The 23,266-nt window shown below is 42.2% G+C and overlaps 1 protein-coding gene across 2 annotated transcripts; it reads left to right on the forward strand.

Moving 5' to 3' along the window:
- The first annotated feature begins 70 nt into the window (after positions 1–70).
- On the forward strand, positions 71–10,678 carry Tmem267 (transmembrane protein 267). 2 transcript variants are annotated; one of them, XM_027401406.2, is made up of 5 exons: positions 71–217; positions 2,025–2,133; positions 2,295–2,508; positions 6,564–6,950; positions 10,145–10,678. In XM_027401406.2, the coding sequence occupies exons 4-5, from the start codon at positions 6,636–6,638 to the stop codon at positions 10,478–10,480; spliced, it is 651 nt and encodes a 216-aa protein (XP_027257207.1). In that variant the 5' UTR covers positions 71–217; positions 2,025–2,133; positions 2,295–2,508; positions 6,564–6,635; the 3' UTR covers positions 10,481–10,678. The 2 variants fall into 2 exon arrangements, with proteins under 2 accessions (XP_027257207.1, XP_027257208.1); XM_027401407.2 differs by lacking the exons at positions 71–217; positions 2,025–2,133; positions 2,295–2,508 and adding an exon at positions 2,670–2,817.
- Positions 10,679–23,266: the final 12,588 nt, after the last annotated feature.

Raw genomic sequence — 23,266 nt, forward strand, 5'->3', positions numbered from 1 at the left:
TTTTTTACATCAAATGTATAAGAAAAGTTGTGTGTTTTGCCATTTTTAATCTTGTAGAATAATGTTAACTCCCAACTTTCTTTTTTAATGTGCAGAATTACACATTTGATCATTTGCTGTTTAATCTCTCCTGGAGAACTAATGAGCAGATTTTCTTCTTTCTCATCCCATTTTTTGTCTCACTACTCTAAAGAATGAAGTACACAGACAATGAAAGGTAAGTGGAACAAAGCAAGGAGAGTAACAGTTAAGATTGACAGTGAAAACTCTGAGTGGCCACAGGCTGCCTGCCATCCAAGGGCACATGAGGGCTGAGGGCAAGCCTGTTGAGGAAAAACAGGAGCAAGATTACAGAGTGGGCAATGACCAGCAAAAGGCAGGTGCTGGGGAGTTTTCATAGTCACCAAACAGGCTCTGATTGGCTGGGATATATTGAAATGGACTAACAAGATAAGGCTCAATTAAGGGAGAGCCTGCCAAACCTGAAAGAGGACGAGTTCTCAGTTAAGCTGGTGGCCCCATTTCCTCTTGCTCTTACAGTGGTGAGGAGGCAGGCATTCAGCTATCTGGAGGGCAGCAACCCAGTAACTTGTTACATGCACACACGTATATATACATATACACACACACACATATCCCTAAGTAAATACAACCTGCTCAGTCTTTGTAATGTTACTTGTATGTGTGTTTTCGGGGCTGACTGGTTTTGGGTAACCAGGTGGTGTGCTCTTCCCCAGGGAAGACTTATTTCTCTGGCTCTCAGCATCCTTAGTTGCCTGTAATTCTATATGTAGGGTTGAGGCCTCCTAGACTTTCCAAGAATTTGAAAGAGAGCAAGGAGATGTATATGAGAGGGCCTGGAGGGAGGGAAAGGAGGGGAGAAATGATACATTATCTCAAAAGAGATAACTTAAAAAATATCCAGGGGGTTTTGAGCCTACTGTATGGTAACTGGCTCCAATTAAAACCGGGGATCACTCCCATCTCTGTCAGAACTATCTTTTAAAAAAGCAAAACAAACTATTTCAAAAAGGAAAACTAATCTAGGCAATCCTGTTGCAATCTATTGATGCAGTCTAGAGGTCTGGATCAGGTTTGTTTTCTCTGTTAAAAGATGGGAAATCTGAAGCTCAACAGGGAGCAGCAGAGCAGTCTCCATCACAGACAGAATCTGCAGTTGAAGAAAAGCATTTACTGGGGATGAGGAAACACATGCAGCAAACTCCCAGAGGGGGAAAAACCCTCTGTAAAGCGGAAGGGTCACTCAGAAAGTGAAAATCTAGTCTCTCTAGGACTGGGGATCTGAAGCCTTTGAAGAGTTCTCCCTACTTAGGGTTGGTCAGTTTGGAGACAGGATGGTAGATTGGTCCTAGCTGTTCTTATCCTCATCTGGCCTTGAACTTGAGCCAGTCCATCAGCAGGGGATTGCTGGTGGGAAGAAGCTGGCCATCTTGGAAATTTGCCACCGTTATTACTCAGCTATGGCCCCTTTCCCTATTGGCCTCCCAGGGAGTCTAACTCCTAATCTTTCGGGCTCTTAACATCAAAAGGCAGGAAACAAGAGACAAAGGAAAGGGAAGGAGTGATAATGGACCAAGAGTGATAAGGCTAATTAGTTGAGTGGACAAATGCCCTCCTTTTATAGCTCTCTGCGCTCCTTCACTTTTCTGGTCTCAGCACAAGTTTCTGTCTACAGTCCTCAAAACTACCTCACCAAAGTTAGCCTCTCCCAAATCAAATATATCACCCTGTTTATTTCCCTAACAGTATTTATCAGTATCTGCCCAGTGTATTTCCGTGTTGTCAATACCCTCCAGTAATCGAGCTCCATAGTTAATCTGAAGCTATTCTGCAGCCAGAGCACAACAAAAATATCCAGTATGTGTTGTATGAATCATTGCCTTCAGCCAGTGGGCTTCCATAAAGCCTAGACTGTATGGCACATAGACAAACCACACTGCCATAAGGGCCATCTCCCTAATCCTAAAGTAGTACAAATGAAAGTTCAGTTGATGATTTTTCAGGTTATGTGAAGTGACCGAGAAGTTTGCTTGATATTGAAGATTCCAACTGTCATGAGTACTTCTGGCCTCATTTTCCATCCTGATACTTGTTTTGAGGAAGTAAGAAGAGGTAAAGAATGTCCCTCAGCATTGTTGGGCTGTTTCACCCCAGATGTTTCCTTGTGCTAAGATAGCACCTGCCTCAGCAAGGCAGTAAGAGTGTATATATATAGTCACAGTTTCAGAAGGGAGATTTGAGTGTAGTTTGCATTGCTCTTTTGCTTCCAACAGGTTAGTAGTCCTGATTGTTCTTGCCATGACCCCTGCTGTCCTAAGAGCAGCCTCAGCTGTCTAGCAAAGACTTGAGAAATCCCCAAGGGGGCGGTGGAGCACTGCGGGTGTGTCAGGTCTGAGATCTTGCATCGCCAGCCCTGGGGCATCCAATGAAGGAAGTTAGAAACTTTTGTGCCTTCGAGATCCAGCCCCACTGCGCATCCTGCACCAGGTGAGGTGATTTTTCAGTCCCGGCTGCTCGCCTCCACTTGGGTGCATCGGGGTGGGTGACTCGACGCCCGTCAAGCCAAGAAAACGACAGAACGTTTTCCATTTCTCTCCGGGGTATTGGAGACGTGCAGAACTCACGGCACCAACCAGATCAACATGCGAGCGCCAGGAGCGGCTCAGAGAGGAGCCTGCATCCCGGCGTCCGCAGGGACTCCCAGAACTCGGCCGCTCCGGCCGGCGCCTGCGTCTCTATGGTGCGGCCGAGGGGCGGAGCGCTGTTGGCTCGCCCGCCGAAGGCGAAGCGAGCTGGGTATGGCTGAGCTATGGCGGGCGGGCGGGCAGGGAGGGACGAGGGGGGGCGGGAGAGCCCAGCATTCAAAGGTGGGCCGGAGCAGGGTCGGGGCTGCGGGCTGGGTGGGCAGGCTCACCTACCTACGTCTCCTCCCTCTCTCGCCCTCCGGATCCCGTGGGTGTTGCTTTCCTGGGCTCTGAGCTTTTCCCAGCCTGGTGCAGGAAGCTGGTGGGCGTCCAGGCAGAAGAGCCCACTGCCTCCTTTGCTTGAGTAGGACAGCCCACTGAAACGCCGGAGTTAGCCAATCCTCCCTCCAAGCACTAAGACTTCCTGTCCCCGTTTGACATTATAAAACTTATTAGATCACACGGACCTCTGAAAAGTATGACTTAAGGAATTGGCTGAGATTAGAAACATGTTGAAAAGCATAATTGTATATTTTTGTTCGTAGTCGTTACAAGCGCTAAATATTTTACGTGCAGAGAGAGATGGGATGGCCTTAGAGTCATGGTGAAGTGAACAAGATTTGTTTTCATTTCCCTTATTAATTACCAGTATTGGATTTGGCATCTGCTTTTGGTATTTTAGCACTTAAGAATTTAAATGTGTTAACTTTTACAGCAACTCTAGTTCCATGAGGAGAACTTATTTGTAAAGCAGTTTGGGGCAGAGCATGTTTTTGTTTCTTTGTTGCGATGAGTTTGTTTGGTGGCTTGTTTTTTGAGACATGGGCTCACGATGTCCTTCATGTTGGTCTGGAATCCCTGAACTCAAGCGAACTTATGCTTCAACCTCCTGAGTTCTGGGCTTGTAACCTACCCCAAGATCTTGGTTTTGTGCGTTTCCCCCAAGGTTAGGGAGATGGAGGAACTGAAGAAGGACATGACATTTACATTGGGAATGTCTCATTTGTTTGTACAGAAATGTATGATTGGTAGCAAAAAAAAAATCCTCATATAATTTAAAAGACCAGCTAATATGTGTGAAATTATGGGAAGGGAGAAGACCATTTTGCTTGCTGGGAAGTCCCCATAGTTGCTGACATTTGCTATAATAAGGATGAAATGAAACACCATTATAAAAAATGGCTTCTTGAAGTCGAAGAAAAATTAGATGATTGGCTCTTATGGTAGAGAAGTCATCCCAAATAACACCTCTGAATGTTTAGCTTATCAGCTGAGGGCTGGTATGTAGCTTGGTAGGAGAGTGTTGCCGACCTAACGACCTGGGTTCAATCCCTTTTGGAATACATACCAATTAACATTAATAAAACGTTGTGTGATATAAATATTATTTGTAGTATAACAAAATAGCTTTCCACTTTGTTACATGGATAATAGTGGTGGAACTTGGGTCTCCAGGCTTGTACAACAAATACGTTTACTCACTGAACCATGCTACCAATCTGAAGTGTTTTCATATTAAGGATAATATGATAGATCTTCCTCCTCCTCCTCCTCCTCCTCCTCCTCCTCCTCCTCCTCCTCCTCTTCTTCTTTTTTTGGACAGAGTCTTACTATGTAGCCTTGGCTAGCCTTGAACTGTGTAGACCAGGCTGGCCTCTAACACAGAGATTCACCTACTTTGGCCTCCCGAGTGCTGGAATTAAAGCCACCTTCTGTGAAGTTAAGGCTGGCCTTGAACTCACAAAGATCCACTTGCCTCTACCTCCTAAGTGCTGGGATTACAGGCATTCACTACCACACTCAGCCTTGCAAATGAGGGAGAGGGAGGGAGGGAGGGAGGGAGGGAGGGAGGGAGGGAGGGAAGGAGGGAGGGAGGGAGGGAGGGAGGAGGAGGAGGCAGGAGGGAAGAAAAGAAAAAGAAACTGGAAGGATTGTGATGATATATTGTTTATGATTTAATAAAGCTTGCCTGGGGATCAGAATGCAAAGCCAGCCACACTAATTAGCCATAGAAGCTGGGCAATGGTGGCCACACCTTTAATCCCAGGACTCAGAAGGCAGAGGCAGATGGATCTCTCTAAGTTCAAGGCCACCCAGGGCAACAAGAGAATGAATCAGTCTAAAAGAGTAACAGAGATCATACCTTTAATCCCAGCACTAGAGAGGTATATAAGGAAGAAGCAAAGGGTCTCATGAGAGATTTAGTTTCCAGTCACAGGGAAGACAGGATCTCTATTTCAGCCTTGGTAGAGGTAAGAGCTACTGGATGGCTGCTTTGCTTCTCTGATCTTCAGCTTGAACCCCAATATCTGTCTCTGGGTTTTACTATTCATGCTACAAATGCTTTTTCTCTTTGAGGAAATTATAATCTTTCACTGCCTAACTTTTTGTCCTTTTCTTTCTCCTCTCTTTCTAAGTGAAAATGCCAAGCATACAGAAAAATAGAAAACAGCATGAAGAACTACAATCTATTTGTCCGTACAGGAGGCTGGTTAAGAGCACTGGCTTCTGCTCTTGTAGGGGACCCAGGTTCAATTCCCAGCACCCACATGGCAGCTCACTCGTTTGTAACTCCAGTCCCAAGGGATCCCATACCCTCTTCTGACCTCTGTAAGCACTACATGCAGGTGGCACACATTCACAATGTAGGCAAACACCCACACAAAATTAAAAACCAGATGTGATATAGCATCGAAACGTTTGACAAATTGACAGATTATTTCAGTAGCCTGTGCCAGGTTAAAACTCAGTGCAGAATTATGCTTGCTTTTGTATATAAGCTAAAATTTCAGGGTTTGTTGTTATTCTAAGCAATAGATAAAAGGGGTGTTTGTTAAGGGAGATGTCAGAGTAGCTCTTAGAAGTAAAGGGTGAGCTGTAGGAACTAGGGAATCTTTGAAAATCTTGGACACTGAAGGCAAGGATTTGATGGCTTCATTATTAGCTTTTTGTCTTTGTGGCTCTTTGGGATATTTTTCTTTAAGACAAAGTCTCTCTGTGTAGACCAGGCTGGCCCAGAACTCAGAGGGATCCATCCACCTGTCCCTGCCTGCAGAATGCTGGGGTTAAGGGCTTCTCTAGGACTTTCTTGTCCTCAGCAGTTTTGTGTCTTGGAGCTTGTGGCCTCCAAGGGGACCATTCCACATTGGGTTTGCTTAGGAAAAGAAAGCTGGTGGGCTTAGCTTGGGTGACCCTCATCACTATATGAGAGGCAGGGAACTCTAATTGAACAGCTCTAGAGTTTAGGGACCATAGGGACAAGCAGTTTTCCCAAAGGGAAGAGACATGTGTTTAAGAAAAAAGATTTAGGTATTTATTTTGTTTGTATATGTGTGTGCCACATGTATGCATATGCACCACGTTCATGCAGGTATGCATTAGAGGCTGAAGGCATCAGATCCCTCAGAAAAGGAATTACAGGCTGTTGTGAGTAGCTCATTGTCGGTATTCCAGGTCCTCTGAAAGAGCAGGAAGTGCTGTTACACTGAGCCATCTCTCCAGGCCTAAAAGGGGACTTTTTTTTTTTTTTCTCAAAAACATAAAAGTAGTTGTTGGGATTACAAATTGAATGCCCACTGTCATATCATATGCATTCTGACAGAGCTATTTCAATGCCTGGCAGGAATAAATTACATTCAATGGGCTTCCTGAAATTCTCCTTGGTACCACATAAACTTTTCCTGTAAAACTGACTTACTATTTTGACCATATACCATGTTGTGTACCATGTAAAGGATGCTAATTTTTCCAGTTTGGTTTTATAATTATGATGGACGTTGTTTGCTTAAATATTATGTGACAGTCTATAATCTTCATTCTTTTTTTTTTTTTTTTTTTTTTTTTTGGTTTCTCTTTTAGGATACTCAGGATGAAGACAACAAGAATAGACTGCTGGTTCCCCATGGCTTTTACTATGTACTGACACAGTTTATGATGGCATCCAAAGTTGAAAAGACTCATGCTTTACAACAGTGTTTTAGCACAGAATCTCTCATTTCCAGCCTTGGTTTGGGGATCTTTTGCCTAGTGGCTGATAGATTCCTCCGGTTTTCCATAATTCACCAAAATGATTGGCTTCGTGCCCTCTCAGATAACATAGTACACGGTGTGATTGGCATGTGGTCATGGGCAGTCGTCATTGGAATCAAGAAGAAGGCTGACTTTGGAGAAGTCCTTTTAGCTGGGTTTTTAGCCTCTGTTATTGATATCGACCATTTTTTTCTCGCTGGATCCCTATCTTTAAAGGTAAGACATCGATATAATTTTCCTGGCTTTAATGCCTTTAGTACTGCCATGCTGGTTTTGTTGGCCATCATACACTAGAGAGAATGTCTTACTTTAAAATAGGAAAGCTAATTCATTCAACTTTTTTGAGTTTCTAAGGATTCACACAGACATGTTGCTAATCAAATTTGCTGTCACGAAGTCCCATGTAGATATAAGAACTATTAACTGTGCTGAGAAGTTGGGTTCTGGTTCCCAGAGGATACATTAGCAAACTGCTGAAAATGAGCAGCTTTCATTGCTAGTGTTCCTGGGTCAGTGTCTGCTCTTCAGGGCCACACTTATATCTCTCCTATTACTCTTTATATCTTCCAGTTAGTGTTCACCTCCTATGTGTGCCATTAATTGACTAGGCTTATAATTGTTCTCATTCCAGGGGAATGACTTCAGTAGTTTAACTCCTCCAGTCTCTCTTGTGGCCAACAATTTGAATTTCAACAGACTGGCTGCAGTACTCTGTAGCAGAGAAACTAAAAATTGCATCGAGGCATTCAAGTGTTTAGTTTTGTGATGACCAGCCTTGCAAATTTAAACTAAACTTAAAATGATGTCTCAATTAATATTCTCTAGATACTATACTTTCCAAATATCAAAAGATTTTCCTGCCTTTTTATATGCATATGATTTATAAACATTGCGGAAAAGAAGTATAATTCAAAGCAAGGCTTTTGCCTTGTTAGCCACTGGCCTGAGAAGTACCTGGCCCGCCTATCAGGTGTTCAGTAAGTCTTTGACAAGTGGTGGTAAAGCATTCTTCCTGCTTGTCACACTCAAAGGACTTATCAGGGTTGTCTGACTCTGAAGCTCAGTAGGGAAGGAGGAATGATTGTTGGTTTGAGACAAATCTTAGCTTTTTTTTCCTGTAAGTGAAGGCAACACAAGGTTAAAATTCTATTCCTTCTGCTTTAGCATGGAGAATAATAAAATAATAATTTAAAATTGTGAGACCCCTAGAAAACTCAGGCTTCTGGGGTCCCAGCCCAGGACCGAGGTCACCCCAATCACCAGGCGGATTCGAAAACTTGCTGCAAACTGCATGAGGCTTTATTGTTGTTTATCCAGCTAACCCCATGTTAGCTCAGGTCTTTCACCCACCCGCCATGGCGGATGGCTAGAAAAGACAGCTCAAACCGGCTGCAGAGAGAGATCTTGTAGGGCAGCGTAAGTGTGTAGGGGTACACACAGGCTCAGGATTGGTGTGCCTCCAGGCTTGGAGGGCTTGCCCTGTGTTGATTGGCCAATTGGTTGTTATGGCCCATAGGCCCTCCCAGGGTGGTTGCTATGTTCTGCGCATCATTGCTGTGCACTTGTCCGTAAAGCACACCCAGAGCCGTAAGGCATAGCACCACTAGCTAACTTCTGATTGGTTCCTTGCCACGAGGCAGGCATCTGACTTCTAGTGACTAGGACAAGGTCATGGTGAGCACGTGTTACTGTCATGGCTGCCAAAATGGGGAGCTGGTCCCTTCAAAATTATCTTTCAGTATTGGTAGTAAATTCCAGAACTATTCATGGCTATTATGAAACAGTTATAATAAAAAATATTCTCCCTTTTCCCTGCATTAATGAAGGAATATTTTATTTGGGGTGTGTGTGTGTATATACTCTTAGATGTCTCAAGAAGTTCTTTAAAAACACAAACTGTAGAATAGGAAGGGATGGAACAAGGGTGAGTTACAGGTTCAGGGGTGAGGCTGGACAGGAGGAAAAACTACTAATGACTATAGCACTGTAGTTGACAGATAGTATCTCTTTCAGAATAGCTGGTGAAGAAGAATTGTATTTTCAACACAAAAAATTATAACTATTGAAGTCATAGATATTCCATCACACATTATATACATGTAGGAAATGTCACTCTGTACTTTTTTGTTTGTTTTTTGTTTTGTTTTGTTTTGTTTTGTTTGAGATAGGGTTTCTCTGTGTAACAGCTCTGACTGTCCTGAAACTTGATCTGTAGAACAGGCTGGCCTCGAACTCACAGAGTTCTGCCTGCCTCTGCTTCCCAACAGCTGGTATTAAAGGCATGTGCCACCCCACCATTGTACTTCTTAAACATGTGCAAATATTGTTTGTCAATTAGAAACTTTAAAATAGGGCTGGAGAGATGGCTCAGCAGTCAAGAGCACTGGTTGCCCTTTCCAAAGACCTGGTACAGCTTCGAGCCCCCATGTGGCTGCTCACAACTGCCTGTAACTCCAACTCCAATGGAAACATTGGCCTCAAGGTCAACTACATCTTATACACATACCTACACACAGATAGAAACACATAAATGAAATTTTTAAAAATCTCAAGAACCTGAGGGCCTAGGCCCTGCTCGAAATGATATGACAGACTTTGAAGATTCCCCCATGTAAGGCCTCACCCTCCCTGGGAGCAGAGGGGATGGGATAGGAGGATGGAGTGGGGGGCAGGGGAGGAGGGGAGGGAGAGGGAACTGGAATTGACATGTAAAACAAGCTTGTTTCTAATTTAAATTTAAAAAAAGGAAAAAAATCTCAGGAAGAAAACAACTTTAAAATATGGCTGATAAAATGGCTCAGCAAGTAAATGTAAATGTACAAAATAAATAGAAATGTTTTTAGTTTTAAATATTATTTAAACCCCAGTTGTTCAAATCCCATACTTAGTATATAAATTATGTTTGTAACTTTTTAAGCAAATACTGGGAAACTTGTAAAATTAATACAATAGTAAAATCTATTTATTTATTATAGACACAGTGTTCTATCTGCATGTCTGCCTGTGTACCTGAAAAGAGCATCAGATCTCATTATAGATGGTTATAAACTGCCATGTGGTTGCTGGGAATTGAACTCAGGCCCTCTGGATGACCAACCAGTGCTCTTAGCTTCTGAACCATCTCTGCAGCCCCAATTCTATATGCCCACGTCCTCCATTTTATTGTTGATGCAAAGGATATGGTGGTTCTGCTTTTATCATGTCATATATATTTTTAAGTTGAAAACTTATTTTACTGTAGAATACCATAGAGTGAAAACAGAAGCATTGACCTGGAAACCGTGTGTCTGGTGCATGTGCAGTGTTAGTTTTTCTTGTATTTCCAGTTGACGCTGGACATGTTAAAATATTAGGAAGCAGCAGTGAGACTGTACAAAGGAAATGATGCTAGCTGCCCCTTCTTCCCCCAGGCTGCTTTGACCCTTCCGAGAAGACCTTTTCTGCACTGCTCCACCGTGATTCCTGTCGCAGTTGTGAGTGTGAAGCTCGCCATGCACCTGCTCAGGCTCAGAGACACATGGTGCTTCCTCCCGTGGATGTTATTCATTTCCTGGGCTTCGCACCATATCCGAGACGGAATTCGTCATGGCCTGTGGATATGCCCATTTGGAAAAACTTCTCCTTTGCCCTTCTGGCTTTATGTGATAACCACATTATCCTTACCACATATGTGTTCATTCCTCATGTATTTAACAGGGACCAGACAGGTGATGTCTTCAAAACAGGAGATGCGCATTGATGTCTGAGATAGATGACCACATGGCCCTACGGAAAGGAAACAGCTCACGTGACGGTAAAGCAAGACAGTGATGTTCAAGTGAAATTGTTTTTGTTTTTGTTGAGACAGGGTTTCTCTGTGCAGCCCTGGCTGTCCTAGAACTCCCCCTGTAGACCAGGGTGGCCTCAAACTCAGAGACCCACCTGCTTCTGCTGGAATTAAAGGCCTGCACCACCACCACCCCACCTCAAGTGAAATTCTTTTTTTTTTTTTTTTTTTTTTTTTGTTTTTTGAGACAGGGTTTCTCTGTGGCTTTGGAGCCTGTCCTGGAACTAGCTCTTGTAGACCAGGCTGGTCTTGAACTCACAGAGATCCGCCTGCCTCTGCCTCCCGAGTGCTGGGATTAAAGGCGTGCGCCACCACCGCCCGGCTCAAGTGAAATTCTTAAAGCGAAGTTAGGTGCTTTATTTAGTTTTTGTAATCCTTGGGCCCTCTTGCTCAGGAGGCATGCTCAGTGCTTACACTTCCCTGTCACATGTCCGTCTCGTACAGTATTGGGTTTGCCCTTGTTTCAGGCTATGTTATATTGCTGTTGTTTTCTCTGACTTCTCTGGTTTTGTCACATTAACACCTGTTGAATTGTCTGGCAGTCTCTCTTCAAAACCAGTCCATTTCCTGATTAAAAACTTCAAAATTTAGGGTGACTGATTTATGGAAAACTCATATCATATGTGGATTCACATTTTCCTGAGATATGGAAACAGTGACGTGGACAAAATAAATAAGATCATGATAAGTTGTATGTTGAGGGCTAACAGTTATTTTGTGTCTGATATGTTGATCCTGACTGAAACAATAAGTTTAAATGTTTTATGGACTGTAATTATTGGTTAAAAAAAATCTATCTAAAATAATAGAATTTAATCTAAGTTATGATTTCAGAAATCAGTTTAGGAAGTCATTATTATCACATGTTACCTATAGTTACGTTCACTGAAATTTATGGAGGGAGAGTGTTAGTTAGTGTCTTTGCCCAGGAATCTCATGGTAGCATTTTCACTAATTCAAAAAACATAACTGAAAGTTTAAAAACTATTTATTAACAAAGAGCATTGATAAAGTGATATCTGGGTCATCACTGAACTTATATAGAAACAATACTGAACAATGCTGTCATTTCAGATGCAGATTCCTGACGGCCACTGACATTGCAATAGTCAGGAGACTGTTACAAACTAATGTAAAAGACTGTGTGGAATAGTTTTTTTTAAGTCTTCTCTGTAGTGAGAATTAAAAGATGGTCAAGATAAAGTAGTTTTTTGGAAATCTCGCCTTTTGGTATTTCAGATTCAACTGTTGAAATGATTAACCTTTGCTAGAGAAGGAAGTGCACTGCTGTAAATTCTACATTTGCAGTTTGATGTTATCATGGTCTTAATATGTCTCTGTGGCATATATGATTCCTGTTTTCTTCAGATTTGTGTTAAACTTGCAATTTTTAATACTAGAAATTGTGTGCCTTATTCTCTGAGGAAAAGTGGACGACTGGGAACATGGTGTTTGGAACCAAGCTTCTGGCTTTACAGAGAGCTCTATACATTGTTAGAAAGGTTCATGATCTTTGGAGAGTATTTTTCTTATTATTAAATTAAATTCTTTGCAGTCTATTACTTTATATGGCCTAAATCTTATAACCTATTATCTTTCAAAAGCAACTGTCAATTTGGTTGGTATGATAGTAAATATTATATAAGGAATAAATTTAATTAAATTTATTTTTAAACATCTGGCTTAAATCCATGAAAAATGAAGTCTGTATCTTATATAAATTTCTCTAAGTTGTAAAACCTTTATTTTTTTTCTCTCTTCATATTAAACATAAGAACATCATTAAAATAGAGGACTAGTCTACCTAGGGAGCTCCAAGACAGCCAGGAGTATGTAGAGAGACCTTATCTCAAAAAAACAAAACAAACAAAAAGCCAACAACAACAAAAAAGAGACCTTGCTTAAGAATGTCACCTTGGCACTTTGGGAGTCATCTATCTTTTGCTAGAAAGAAACTTCACTTAGACCATCATTCCCTCCTTAAATAATAAAGTTTTGGGATGGTTCACCACAGCTTCTACCTCCACCCTCAGAAATGTCCCTTCTTTACATGAACGTCATAGCTACAATCTCTAGGACACGGACATCCAGCAGCCCCCTCTCCATACTACCCCTCTATTCTTGGTCCTACTGATAAAGGAAGTTTGTGAATGCACCATTTCTTGTTGGCCTGTGTGTCTTCTCCATCCTCTTCCCAAAGTCTATTTACCAACTTTTCTCCTCACTGGTCCGTCCTTCCAGGCTGCTCTTGAGCTCCTTAAGCTATGTTATTCATACAGCAGCTTATTCCTGCTGTCTTCAGGAAAATGCCACCACTGCACTATCCACTCATTCACCCATCCCCTCATCTTGCCAACTGGTACCAGATTAGTTTTCAGAGACGACCTGGTGAAAACTCTGACCCACAGCATGACTAGAAGAGAGCAGGCAGCACAGGACACAGCCATGCCCAACTGTTAAAGGTTTGTATTCTCCAAGCCCCAAAGCCCAGGGTGTTTTCATCCAGGCCTGTGTACATTTGTGAGAGTATATCACACACACACACACACACACACACACACACACACACACAAAATCTCTCTATGTAGTCCAACTAGAGTGCCTCTGAGTGCTAGAATAATAAGCTTTCAATCTCATGCCTGGCTTGGATTTACTTTTTATACTGGGAATTTCAGTTGATAGACTTTGTCTCCTAAAGCTACAAAATGATGACTAAGGTCATTCAGTCCTGTGCCCTCCCTTCAAATCAGACAAGTCCCGTGATAGTTGGTCATACATTTACACAAGTTTAAAGAATAATCTCAGTACTTTATGCCTCTCATATCCTATTATAAATAAAGTAACCCTTTATGCCATATTATTCATACATATAAAATCTGAATATACAAAGTCTGATTTATATAACAGAGCTATAAGTTTCATTGGGACCTTGCATAATTTTATGGCAACTAGGCAAACACTGGGATGATAAAGTGATACTCAAACTTCTGCGTCTGAAGTTCCGTAAAAGCCTTTAGCTACGACTACTGTACTTCAGTGTGGTGGCTTTTTTTTTTTTTTTTTTTTTTTTTTTTTTTTTTTCGAGACAGGGTTTCTCTGTGTAGCTTTGGAACCTATCCTGGCACTCGCTCTGGAGACCAAGCTGGCCTCGAACTCACAGAGATCCACCTGCCTCTGCCTCCCAAGTGCTGGGATTAAAGGCGTGTTCGAGTGGTGGCCTTTTAAGTGTGGATAATTATGTATGTTGTGGTACATAGCAAATGCTCCGTTAAAGGTAGATTTGTCAGCCTACCAATATCTAATATAATACCATCTATAATCAGGTGATAAAATATAAGTACTATGAGCAATGTGCCCGCAAATTAGAAATTAGCAATATCTTCCAACATGGTGGTTGGTGCTCAGGTCTCTCATTGATGGCTGGTTTCAGGGCCTTGTTATGGGGTCAGCTGCAGAGAGGAAGCACCTTGAGAACTGTGTTAGCTTCTTCCCTGCAGGCACAGCAGGGTCTCACTGGAAGTGAACAGAACTGAAAGCCATTGTGTGTACTTCACTGGCAAGCAGTGCCCATCGCTTTGTATAATTTGTGCCATTTCTAGATGTCAGTGTACATGAATGTATGGCGGAGAGAATTTCTTAACTAGTACTTTTCTGTGTGTGATGTTTCATAATGGAGCACATGCTGAACCTAATTCTGATGGAGTGTGCAAACGTGGGTGGATATGAATGCTGTTTTAAAATAAATGCAGAAATACTGTGTGGCTGGGATAGTTTTTACTTCTCAGTTAACAGCAGGAAGGGTTTATTTCAAATATTGAAATAATCATCTGAAGGGAAATCCCAAAACATTCACTGTAGTTAGTTAAAAATGCAAAATTAAGAGGTAGTTTTTGAATCCTTCCTAGTAGTTTTCTAAAGGATAAGTGATTCTCACTATTGGAAGCAGGTATAGAGAACTCCACATCATTGCCAGAGAAAACCTGCTGCTATATTTAGAAATACAAGCCACTTTAACCAGAAGTTCCGATTCTAGGAAGTTAATTCTAAAGAGCTACACAAATAAGCACAGAGGAAAAGAGATGGCAGTTGGTGATCTGAGAAGGCAAAAACCAGACAGGAATGTACCTAAAAGTCTTTGACTAAATGATCACTAACCTAAATTAGTATGCAAACCTTGAAATAAAATGCCTACAGATTTAAGTGTGTGATCCAGATCTACACAATTTATATAAAACTGTCTGCCTTAAGTATTTAAAAATTAAAATAATCAGTCAGACAGTATGCTATCATTTTGTAAAGTGTGTGTGTGTGTGTGTGTGTGTGTGTGTGTGTGTGTGTGTGTGTGTGTAGAAAATAATCACTAAATCAAGTAGTTGATGGTGATCATCTCTGGAGTTAGTAAGTCAGGTGGGTCATGAGGAATGTCTATCTATATCATGCTTTACAGTATTCAATTAAGGCATTTCCACCCCCTACCATAAGTGCAATTTTAGGCTACGGATATTTGGCCTGCCACCATCACCTGGCTCCCCAAACTCAGACACTCAGACACTGGTGCTATTTGTCCTCGTGGACAGACAGCTTTGATCAGCTGTTGCTCGACGCTTGGGTTCAATGCCTCCGTTGTGCATATATGTATATCACTATTTTTTAACATACTATTCCATCAGCAATATATATACCAAGGTGCCCCAAGTCAGGAAGTCAATGGCATTTTCATTGATCTGAGAAATTCCCTTGTTAGTATCATTTATTTTCATATCTTAAAAGATAAAACTTGAGCCAGATGGTGTTGGCTCATGCCTTTAATCCCAGCACTTGGTAAACAGAGGCAGATGGATCTCTGTGAGTTCAAGGCCAGCGAGGCTCATCAACATAGTTCCAGGCCAAATTTCAAGATAAAACTTGAAATAGTTACAGGTTTTCATCCTATTCTGTTGAGAGTGTGACTATTTCTTCACACACAAGGAAAGACTACACATGTATTTATTTGAGGCCCAGCACAGAGTTCAAGAAGCAGTTCAAATGAGTTCAAGATCTCATTTGAAACTTGACACTTGTTTTTAAAATTACCACAGAAAAGAGGAGCAAAGATCCACTGCTAGTGAATGAACTATGACAGTGTTCTTCGACAAGAGAGATATTTCTTTTAATAACCAACCAACTTCCACAGTTAAATTGCACTTCAAATAATTTAATTCCAAGGCATTGTCATCAGTATCCCCTGGTATTTCTTTCTTTCCTGTCCTTTTTTTTTTTTTTTTTTTTTTTTTGAGACAGTGTTTTCTGTGTGTAACAGCCTTGGCTGTCCCGGAACTTAATTTGCTTTGTACACCAAGCTGGCCTCAAACTCACTGAGATCCACCTGCCTCTGCCTCCCAAGTGCTGGGCTTAAAGGTGTGCACCACCATTGCCCAGTTTCCCTGGTATCTCTTTACTCCTCGGGGATAACGATAACAATGGAAAGGTCTATAAACCTTTTATACTTCACTTTGCAAGACACTGTTTGAGTCCACTTCACAGCACTGTTAGCAATGCTGGCAGCCCAGCCTATAACCCAGAGTTGCCTAGATAGTAGGAGAAGGTCAGATGGAGTCCAGGATCACCATGGAGGGGGTGTTCCTCTTTGGATCTCTTCAGAAGCTTTCAACGAAAGCCCTCCTGAGGTCACAGACCTTTCTTCATGTTCATCTGACTTGATCTGAGCCCTTCTTGTGTTCCCACGTCAGAAAGCAAAGGAAGTTCATTTGATTGATAACTAAATAAAGCCTAAGAGTAGGATAGTTGCTAGACAACAAACTCCGTGTGTGTGCACATAAAATCCCCTTATGTGCACAGAGGTTCCATTCACACAGAGTCCTACGTAAACACTACGGTTCACTCTGCCTGTTTTTCACAGCTAATTGCCTGTTTTTTGTTGTTTATTTGTTTGTTTTTTTCACAGTAGTCTATATGTTGAACCTGGCTCCCCTACAAACAGGGACTATGGTGTTCCCCTACCTTCTAACCTGACAGGCACAGGTGGCTCTTGTGCAATCCAGCCTCCACAGAAGGTGGCTTGGGCTGCAGGCCAACTCTTCTGGAAAGAGCCCAGCCTGCCTAGGTTGTGACATTCAGAGCATATCTCTGGGAAGCTCTCTGCTTCCTTCTTAACATGCCAGCTGTAGTGAGCTCGAGGAGACTTAACCCTGGGATCTTAGAAAGGGTAAAAATGACAACAGGGTGAGAAGAAAGTATGTTGAGTTTGTCTTCTGGGGAATATAGGCTGTGAGAGAGAGAGAGAGAGAGAGAGAGAGAGAGAGAGAGAGAGAGAGAGAGAGAGAGAGAGTGTGTGTGTGTGTGTGTGTGTGTGTGTGTGTGTGTGTGTGTTGCCTAGGTTACTTTTCTTTGGCTTCTATAATAACCACACGCACAGCTGAGTGTGGTGACTGCCTGTAATTCCAGTACTCAAGAGACTGAGGGAGGAAGATGGCTACAAGTGTGAGACCAGCATGAGCTACACAGGCTTTGTCTTTAATTAATTATTGACTTGAATGGTGGTTCCTAAAATACAAAAGTATTATAGTTCTGTGTATCAGAAATCCATCACCATTCTCACTGGAGTAAAATCATCAGGAATATTCCTCCTGGAGGCCCTAGGAGAGGTAGATTGTGTGTGTGTGTGTGTGTGTGTGTGTGTGTGTGTGTGTGTGTGTGTGTATGTGTGTGTGGGGTATATGTGTGGAGTGTATGTGTGTGTGTGTGGTGTGGTGGTGTGTGTGTGTGTGTGTGTGTGTGTGTGGGGTGTGTGTGTGTGTGTGTGTGTGTGTGTGTGTGTGTGTGTTTTCAAGCATTACAAGCACTCACCACTATGCTTGTCTCAGAAGTATTTGTAAGCCCTTATTTCTGAATTACCTGTTTATACATAGAGCCGATTTTTCTTTTGAGTCATTCACTTCTTTCGTGTGAACATACAAGATGGCCTTACCTACCTGAACCCTTTTGCCTTTTGTCTGTCTGTACCTGTCATGGTACAGGAATGGAAAGTGGTGTGAGCTTTTCTTGCTCATCACAGTCAAGGCCAACACTCCATAGCAAGAGACAGGTCAACAAGACAAACACACCAATTATTAGACAGTTTCAGAAGAACGTCCACACTGGAGACCTCAGGCACTGAGTAAACCATTCATTTCTATGCCTAGCTTCACAACAGCACAGTCGTGAAGAGCTGTAGCCTAATGCTGACTATCCAAATGGAGTGTATCTAATGCTGACTATCCAGTGGAGAATCTGGCAAGGACAATGCTCAGGTTCTTCTTGACTTCTTTGTGACAACAATGTGAAGCAGGACCCTTCTGACAGAGCCAAACAGCAAAGTGCAGAAGGGCGGGAATTTCAAATATCATGGCTGGCTTTGGGGAAGGGTCTAGTTTCTGAGGCCTGCCTCAGAGAGGAGCAACTGTGGATTCCATGAGTTGTTTTACTGGAGAATGAGGCAGACATCAGGGCAGCAGAAGTAGCTGCTGAGGGGGCTTGGAGGCCTTCCCTTACTTTGGGGTAATGGAGCTCCAACAATGGATTTGGTATGTTGTTGTTGTTGTTGTTGTTTTGTGTTTTATTTTTCGAGACAGGGCTTCTCTGTGGCTTTGGAGGCTGTCCTGGAACTAGCTCTTGTAGACCAGGCTGGTCTTGAACTCACAGAGATCCGCCTGCCTCTGCCTCCTGAGTGCGGGGATTAAAGGCATGTGCCACCACCGCCAGCTGGGATTTGATATTTTTGAATAGTCAGTTTTTTAAATTGTTTTTAATATGTATGAGTGTTTGCCTGTATGTATGTGCACCACATATGTGCCTGGTGCCTGAGGAGGCAAGAAGGGGGGATGCAATTCTCTGTGCCTAGAGTTACAGATGGTTGAGCGCTGTCATTTCGATTCTGGAAACCAAACACAGGTTCTCTGCAAGAACAGTGGACCTGCAAGTGCTCTTAACCACTGAGCCATTTCTTCATCCCCCTGCATGGGTAAAATGATGTATTTCCTTAATGGCTTATGAATCTTGTTTTGTATGAAAAGAGTTTCCCTGTTCTGCAACCTAAAAAAAATCCACACTTCTTTAAACATGTAATACATTAGAATTTAATGCTCCAACTTTGTGCTTTTACACATGGGTAACCAGCTGTTTGAGAGTCAGTCAATGAGGGATCTAGTTTCCCCAGTGTCAAAACTAACTTCGCTCCCATGTGCCCCAGGCTAACTGTGTTCAGTCCCAAAAGCACTGCACATTCCGGATTGTGCATCAGTTGTTAGTATTTGGGCATTTGTATTGGCCTGTCCTTGGGGTTCTGACAGGATATGCCCTCAACTGCAGCCACTAAGAACACCACCTGTGCACATTCACTATGTTCCCTTTTAAAAGGGCCCTGCCCACCTCCCATCCTTCTCTCTTTCTCTTTCTCTTCCTCTCTGTCTGCCCCCCCAACCCTTTTTCCTTTCTCCTCTCTTCTGCTGCTCCTATCTCCCTTTTCCCCTTTTTATGATCCCCTTTCCTAATAAAAATGCCCTCAGCTTGAACCCTGTTGCATGGCATCTTTCTCTCAAGCGCTGCTTTTCTCAAATAACAACACAAGTCATTTACTGTTTTTAGTTACAGTTGGAGATATATTTTAACAACTGGTTGCTCCTAGTTTGCTTTTTCGTTTCTGCTAGCTGTTAGTACCATTGTGCTCTGCCTTCCAGCTTGTGGACAGACTCCAGGCAAGTCACCTGCCTCCTGTGCCTCAGCATCGGCATAAAATGGAGCACAGTGACATGGAGATGAGTTCAGAGTATTCAGGGATCTGGGAAACGTAAATCTGAAAGCATCAACAGCATAAAGTGTTTTTTTGTTTGTTTGTTTGTTTGTTTGTTTTTTTTTTTTCGAGACAAGGTTTCTCTGTGTAGCTTTGGAGCCTATCCTGGCACTCGCTCTGGAGACCAGACTGGCCTCGAACTCACAGAGATCCGCCTGCCTCTGCCTCCCAAGTGCTGGGATTAAAGGCGTGCGCCAACAACGCCCAGCATAAAGTGTTCTTTCCAGTCAGGAAACTATAGTGTTAACCAGGAATTTCTACAGGAGGGAAACCCCCTTCTCACTGCTCCGGGCTCAAACTGTGTCCCATGATTAGTCCTCCATGCTTTCCTGTTTGCTTTGGCATTTTATGTGCCCATCCCTATCACAAATTTCATGAGAGCATAAACCATGAAACAGATCCAAAGTTGCCTTAGCTGGAAAAGGCCCAATATTGTTCCTAGAGAATACGGTTTTCTGAATTATATCACAGTACCCCACCAGTGTCCCCTGCCCCCGCCCCTGATTTAATCTAGAGATCCTTAGTCCTCCTCTAATTCATACTTTTTGTTTTTACTAGAATATAGAACATCATCCCTGAGGAGAGATGAATTTTATTATTATCATAGCATTATAATTATAGCATTATTGCCAGTAAAATGGCAAGTACATAGAAGAGGCCAAGGGTACCAATTGAAAACCATTCAAACCCACTGGTGTGGTTTTCCCCACACACTGAAGACCAGCTCATCTCAGTAATCCAGTTTATTATCCGTTCAACAAACATTAAGCATCTATTATTTGTTGTGGACTGAGCTAGGCATTCGGTATAATGAGGAGCACACTAACACTTCCTGCCCTTCCTGAGCTCAGCCAATGGGAGGAGGAAAGTTGAGCAGAGATGTTTTCGAGCCGTGAGATAAGTCAGCGATTTTTATTAAAAGTGATTCAGATGGGCATACATTTTTAGAATTCTGACATATGTTTTAAAAATGTTTGCATGTGTATGTGCATGCTGTGTGTGTGTGTGTTTGTGTGGGTTTAACATACGTGGATGGAGTCAGAGAACTACTCGGGTGTTAGTCCCACCCTGCCACATTGCTAAGGCAGGTCTGTTGCTCACTCCTGGGTACACAAAGCTTGCGGGCCCTCAAGTCTGTGTGGGTTTTCCTGGCTTGTCCTCCATCTTGCAGTGGAAGTGCTGTGATTACAGATGTGCACTGCCAAATTCTGCCTGCACATGGCTTCTGAGATCCAAACTGGAGCCCTCCCACTTGTGTAGAATGCACCTTACCCACTGAGCTATCTCCCTAGCCCTGGAGAATTCTCATTTCTAAGAATTTATTTAAGGAAACACTGAGATGAGTGACACAGTTAACAAGACTGACCACCGCTGCATTGCTATAGTCGTAATAAGCATTACTGGAGATGAGAGTATAGTAATGGAGCACTTACCCAGCATGCTTAAGGCCAAGAGTTCGATTTCCAGCAACAAAATTATTTTAGTAATAATACACACCAGAAAAATAATACAACCAAGCTATCCGAATATTCAGTTAAAATAATCAACAAAAGTGCACATTTTGGCCAGTTGTCGTGCACCCGTGTAATGCCAGAATTTGGAGGTGTGTCAGGATGATCAGGGATTTAAGGTCACTCTCAGCTGTGTAGCCAGTTCAAGACCAACCCAGGTTACATGGGAGATGGCTCAGTGATTAAAAACACATACTGCTTTTGTAGAAGCCCGAGTTCCATTTCCAGGCACCTGAACACACATTCACACACACACACGACATTATGTTAAATCTTTAAAGAACAAAAAAATGAAATCCTCAAAAATGCAAAAACAACAACAGACCTGTGATTTAATATTGTAAAATCATTGAAAGGTTAAATGTTACAGAAAAAGCCATGGACCCATTAACAGAAAAAATTGACAAAAAAGATGTACTATCTTTTTGTAAAGATATGTTTACAAACACAGAGAAAATTAGAATGATATACAAGCAAGCACTAAAGAAGAGTTACAACAGATTGTTTTTGTTTAAATGCAATGGTATTAATAAGTGGCTATATAATGATTTGGTATAAGTTGGGTATCTGGCTACTGAATTTCTACATATCTTCCCAAAATAAAAATGTTGATGTAAACACATATTCACATGCTACAAAGAATGTATATTTTTAAGTGAGAATAAGTTTCAGAAAATATGAGGTGGAACTACCAAAACAGAGCTGCCCCTGAGGGAAACAAAGCTAGCAGTCCCTTCTCTCAAGGGGCAACCTGGAAAGCCACGAAAGCAGCCTTGTGTAGCTGAGGATGAGGATGTAGGGAGATGTGGGTAGGCGTCAGAGATGTACCTAAAAGAATAAATGGGTTTTCTAGATGGGATAAGAGAGACCAGGAAGACTGTCCGGATAAAAGCAGCAAGACAGAATCATAAAGAGAAACAGAAAGTGTGGGCTGCGTGTATAGCTGTACAGAGATTCCTGTTTTGGGAAAAGTCTGGGAAGAAACGCAGTCGGCATTTTGCTTGAAAAGTTGTGCATCTCACTGGAGTCTGCCCAAAGGAACAGGTGCTCCTCATCTCCCCCTTGTTATTAATAGAGAAGAGCCTTTTTGTTTTTGCAAACATCTTCTGGTTCATTCTTTTGGGTAGGTGGATGTGTTCAAGTGTATGTTGCTTGTGTATGCTTCTGTAAGCAGATGGGGGTCAGAGGACAACCCCAAATGTCCATCTTCACTTTTCATCTTGTTTGAAATCAGGGTGTCTCTTTTGTCATTTGCTACTGTGTGGAGGAGTCTAGCTGCCTCTCACTCAAGCTTCTGGGGATTTTCCTGTCTCCATCTTGCATCTTACCATAGGAACCCTGGGATTATAGATATAAACTACAGTGCCCAGCTTTCCATAGGTTCTAGGGATTTGAACTCAAGTCTTCATGCTTCACCCACTGAGCCAACTAACTCCCCATCCCTGTGTGTCCATTCTTTGCAACCCCTGACCAAGAAAGCCCTTGAGTCTTGACTTGGAAACAGGCAATTCTAACAATGTCTACTGAGGGTAGAAAAGCCCTGTCCTATGCTCTGAAAATCATAACAAAGTTTGTGATCTGTTTTTTTTCTTATAATAATAGTTACCATTACAGGGTGCTGGGAAAATGTATAGTGTGCTGAAGGAAAAGAATTGGACAAGATCTACAGTGTGAGTCTGAATTTGCAGCAGGAGCTTTGCAACAGTGCTTTTCAAAATCACTTCCGAAGAACGGTACAAAGATTTGCATCAGTAACTTGTTACAAACCTGCAACCTTAATGTTCGACATTAAGAGCAGTTGTCTGTAAAATACAGTAGGTCTGTTTTATGAAATGCTAACACTAGTCAGGCGTGACAAATCACAGCTTGGAGCTAACTGGTTCCTAGGCAGGAGAAATGTCTCTGCTAGGCTTGCCCGAAGTTTATGTTGGCATCACCACACTTAATAGGTGTGCCTTGCTGAGCTGTCTCCCTCTCTGCTGGCAGTGACTGTGCCCCTGGCTCACCGTTTGTCTTCAGGGTCCAGCACATTGTCTCTCATAAATCGGATCATTCCTCAAAATTTATTCCATAAAGAAATGACTAGATCTGCATAGAGAGAATAGAACGATATGTGCCAACAAATCCTTGAGGATGCTTGTTTCTAGATATTTAAGTTTTTACTGTATACTTTTATACATGTTCCAAATTTTCTGCAATGGGTACAACAAAATACAATATGAAGATAGTAATATATATATATATATGTATATATATATATATATGCACACACATGTACACACACACACACACACACACAAACATACACACACACACACCTGTTGGTTTTTTTGAGACAGGGTTTCTCTGTGAAACAGCCTCAGCTGTC

Source organism: Cricetulus griseus, chromosome 2, assembly GCF_003668045.3.
Source record: "Cricetulus griseus strain 17A/GY chromosome 2, alternate assembly CriGri-PICRH-1.0, whole genome shotgun sequence".
In the NCBI taxonomy this organism is placed as follows: Eukaryota; Metazoa; Chordata; class Mammalia; order Rodentia; family Cricetidae; genus Cricetulus; species Cricetulus griseus.

Bases quoted from the DNA above. Each gene is read 5' to 3' on its own strand.
- Tmem267 (XM_027401406.2), top strand. From the start codon at position 6,636: ATGATGGCATCCAAAGTTGAAAAGACTCATGCTTTACAACAGTGTTTT. The intron at 6,951-10,144 runs GTAAGACATCGA...TTCTTCCCCCAG, and splicing joins CTGGATCCCTATCTTTAAAG to GCTGCTTTGACCCTTCCGAG.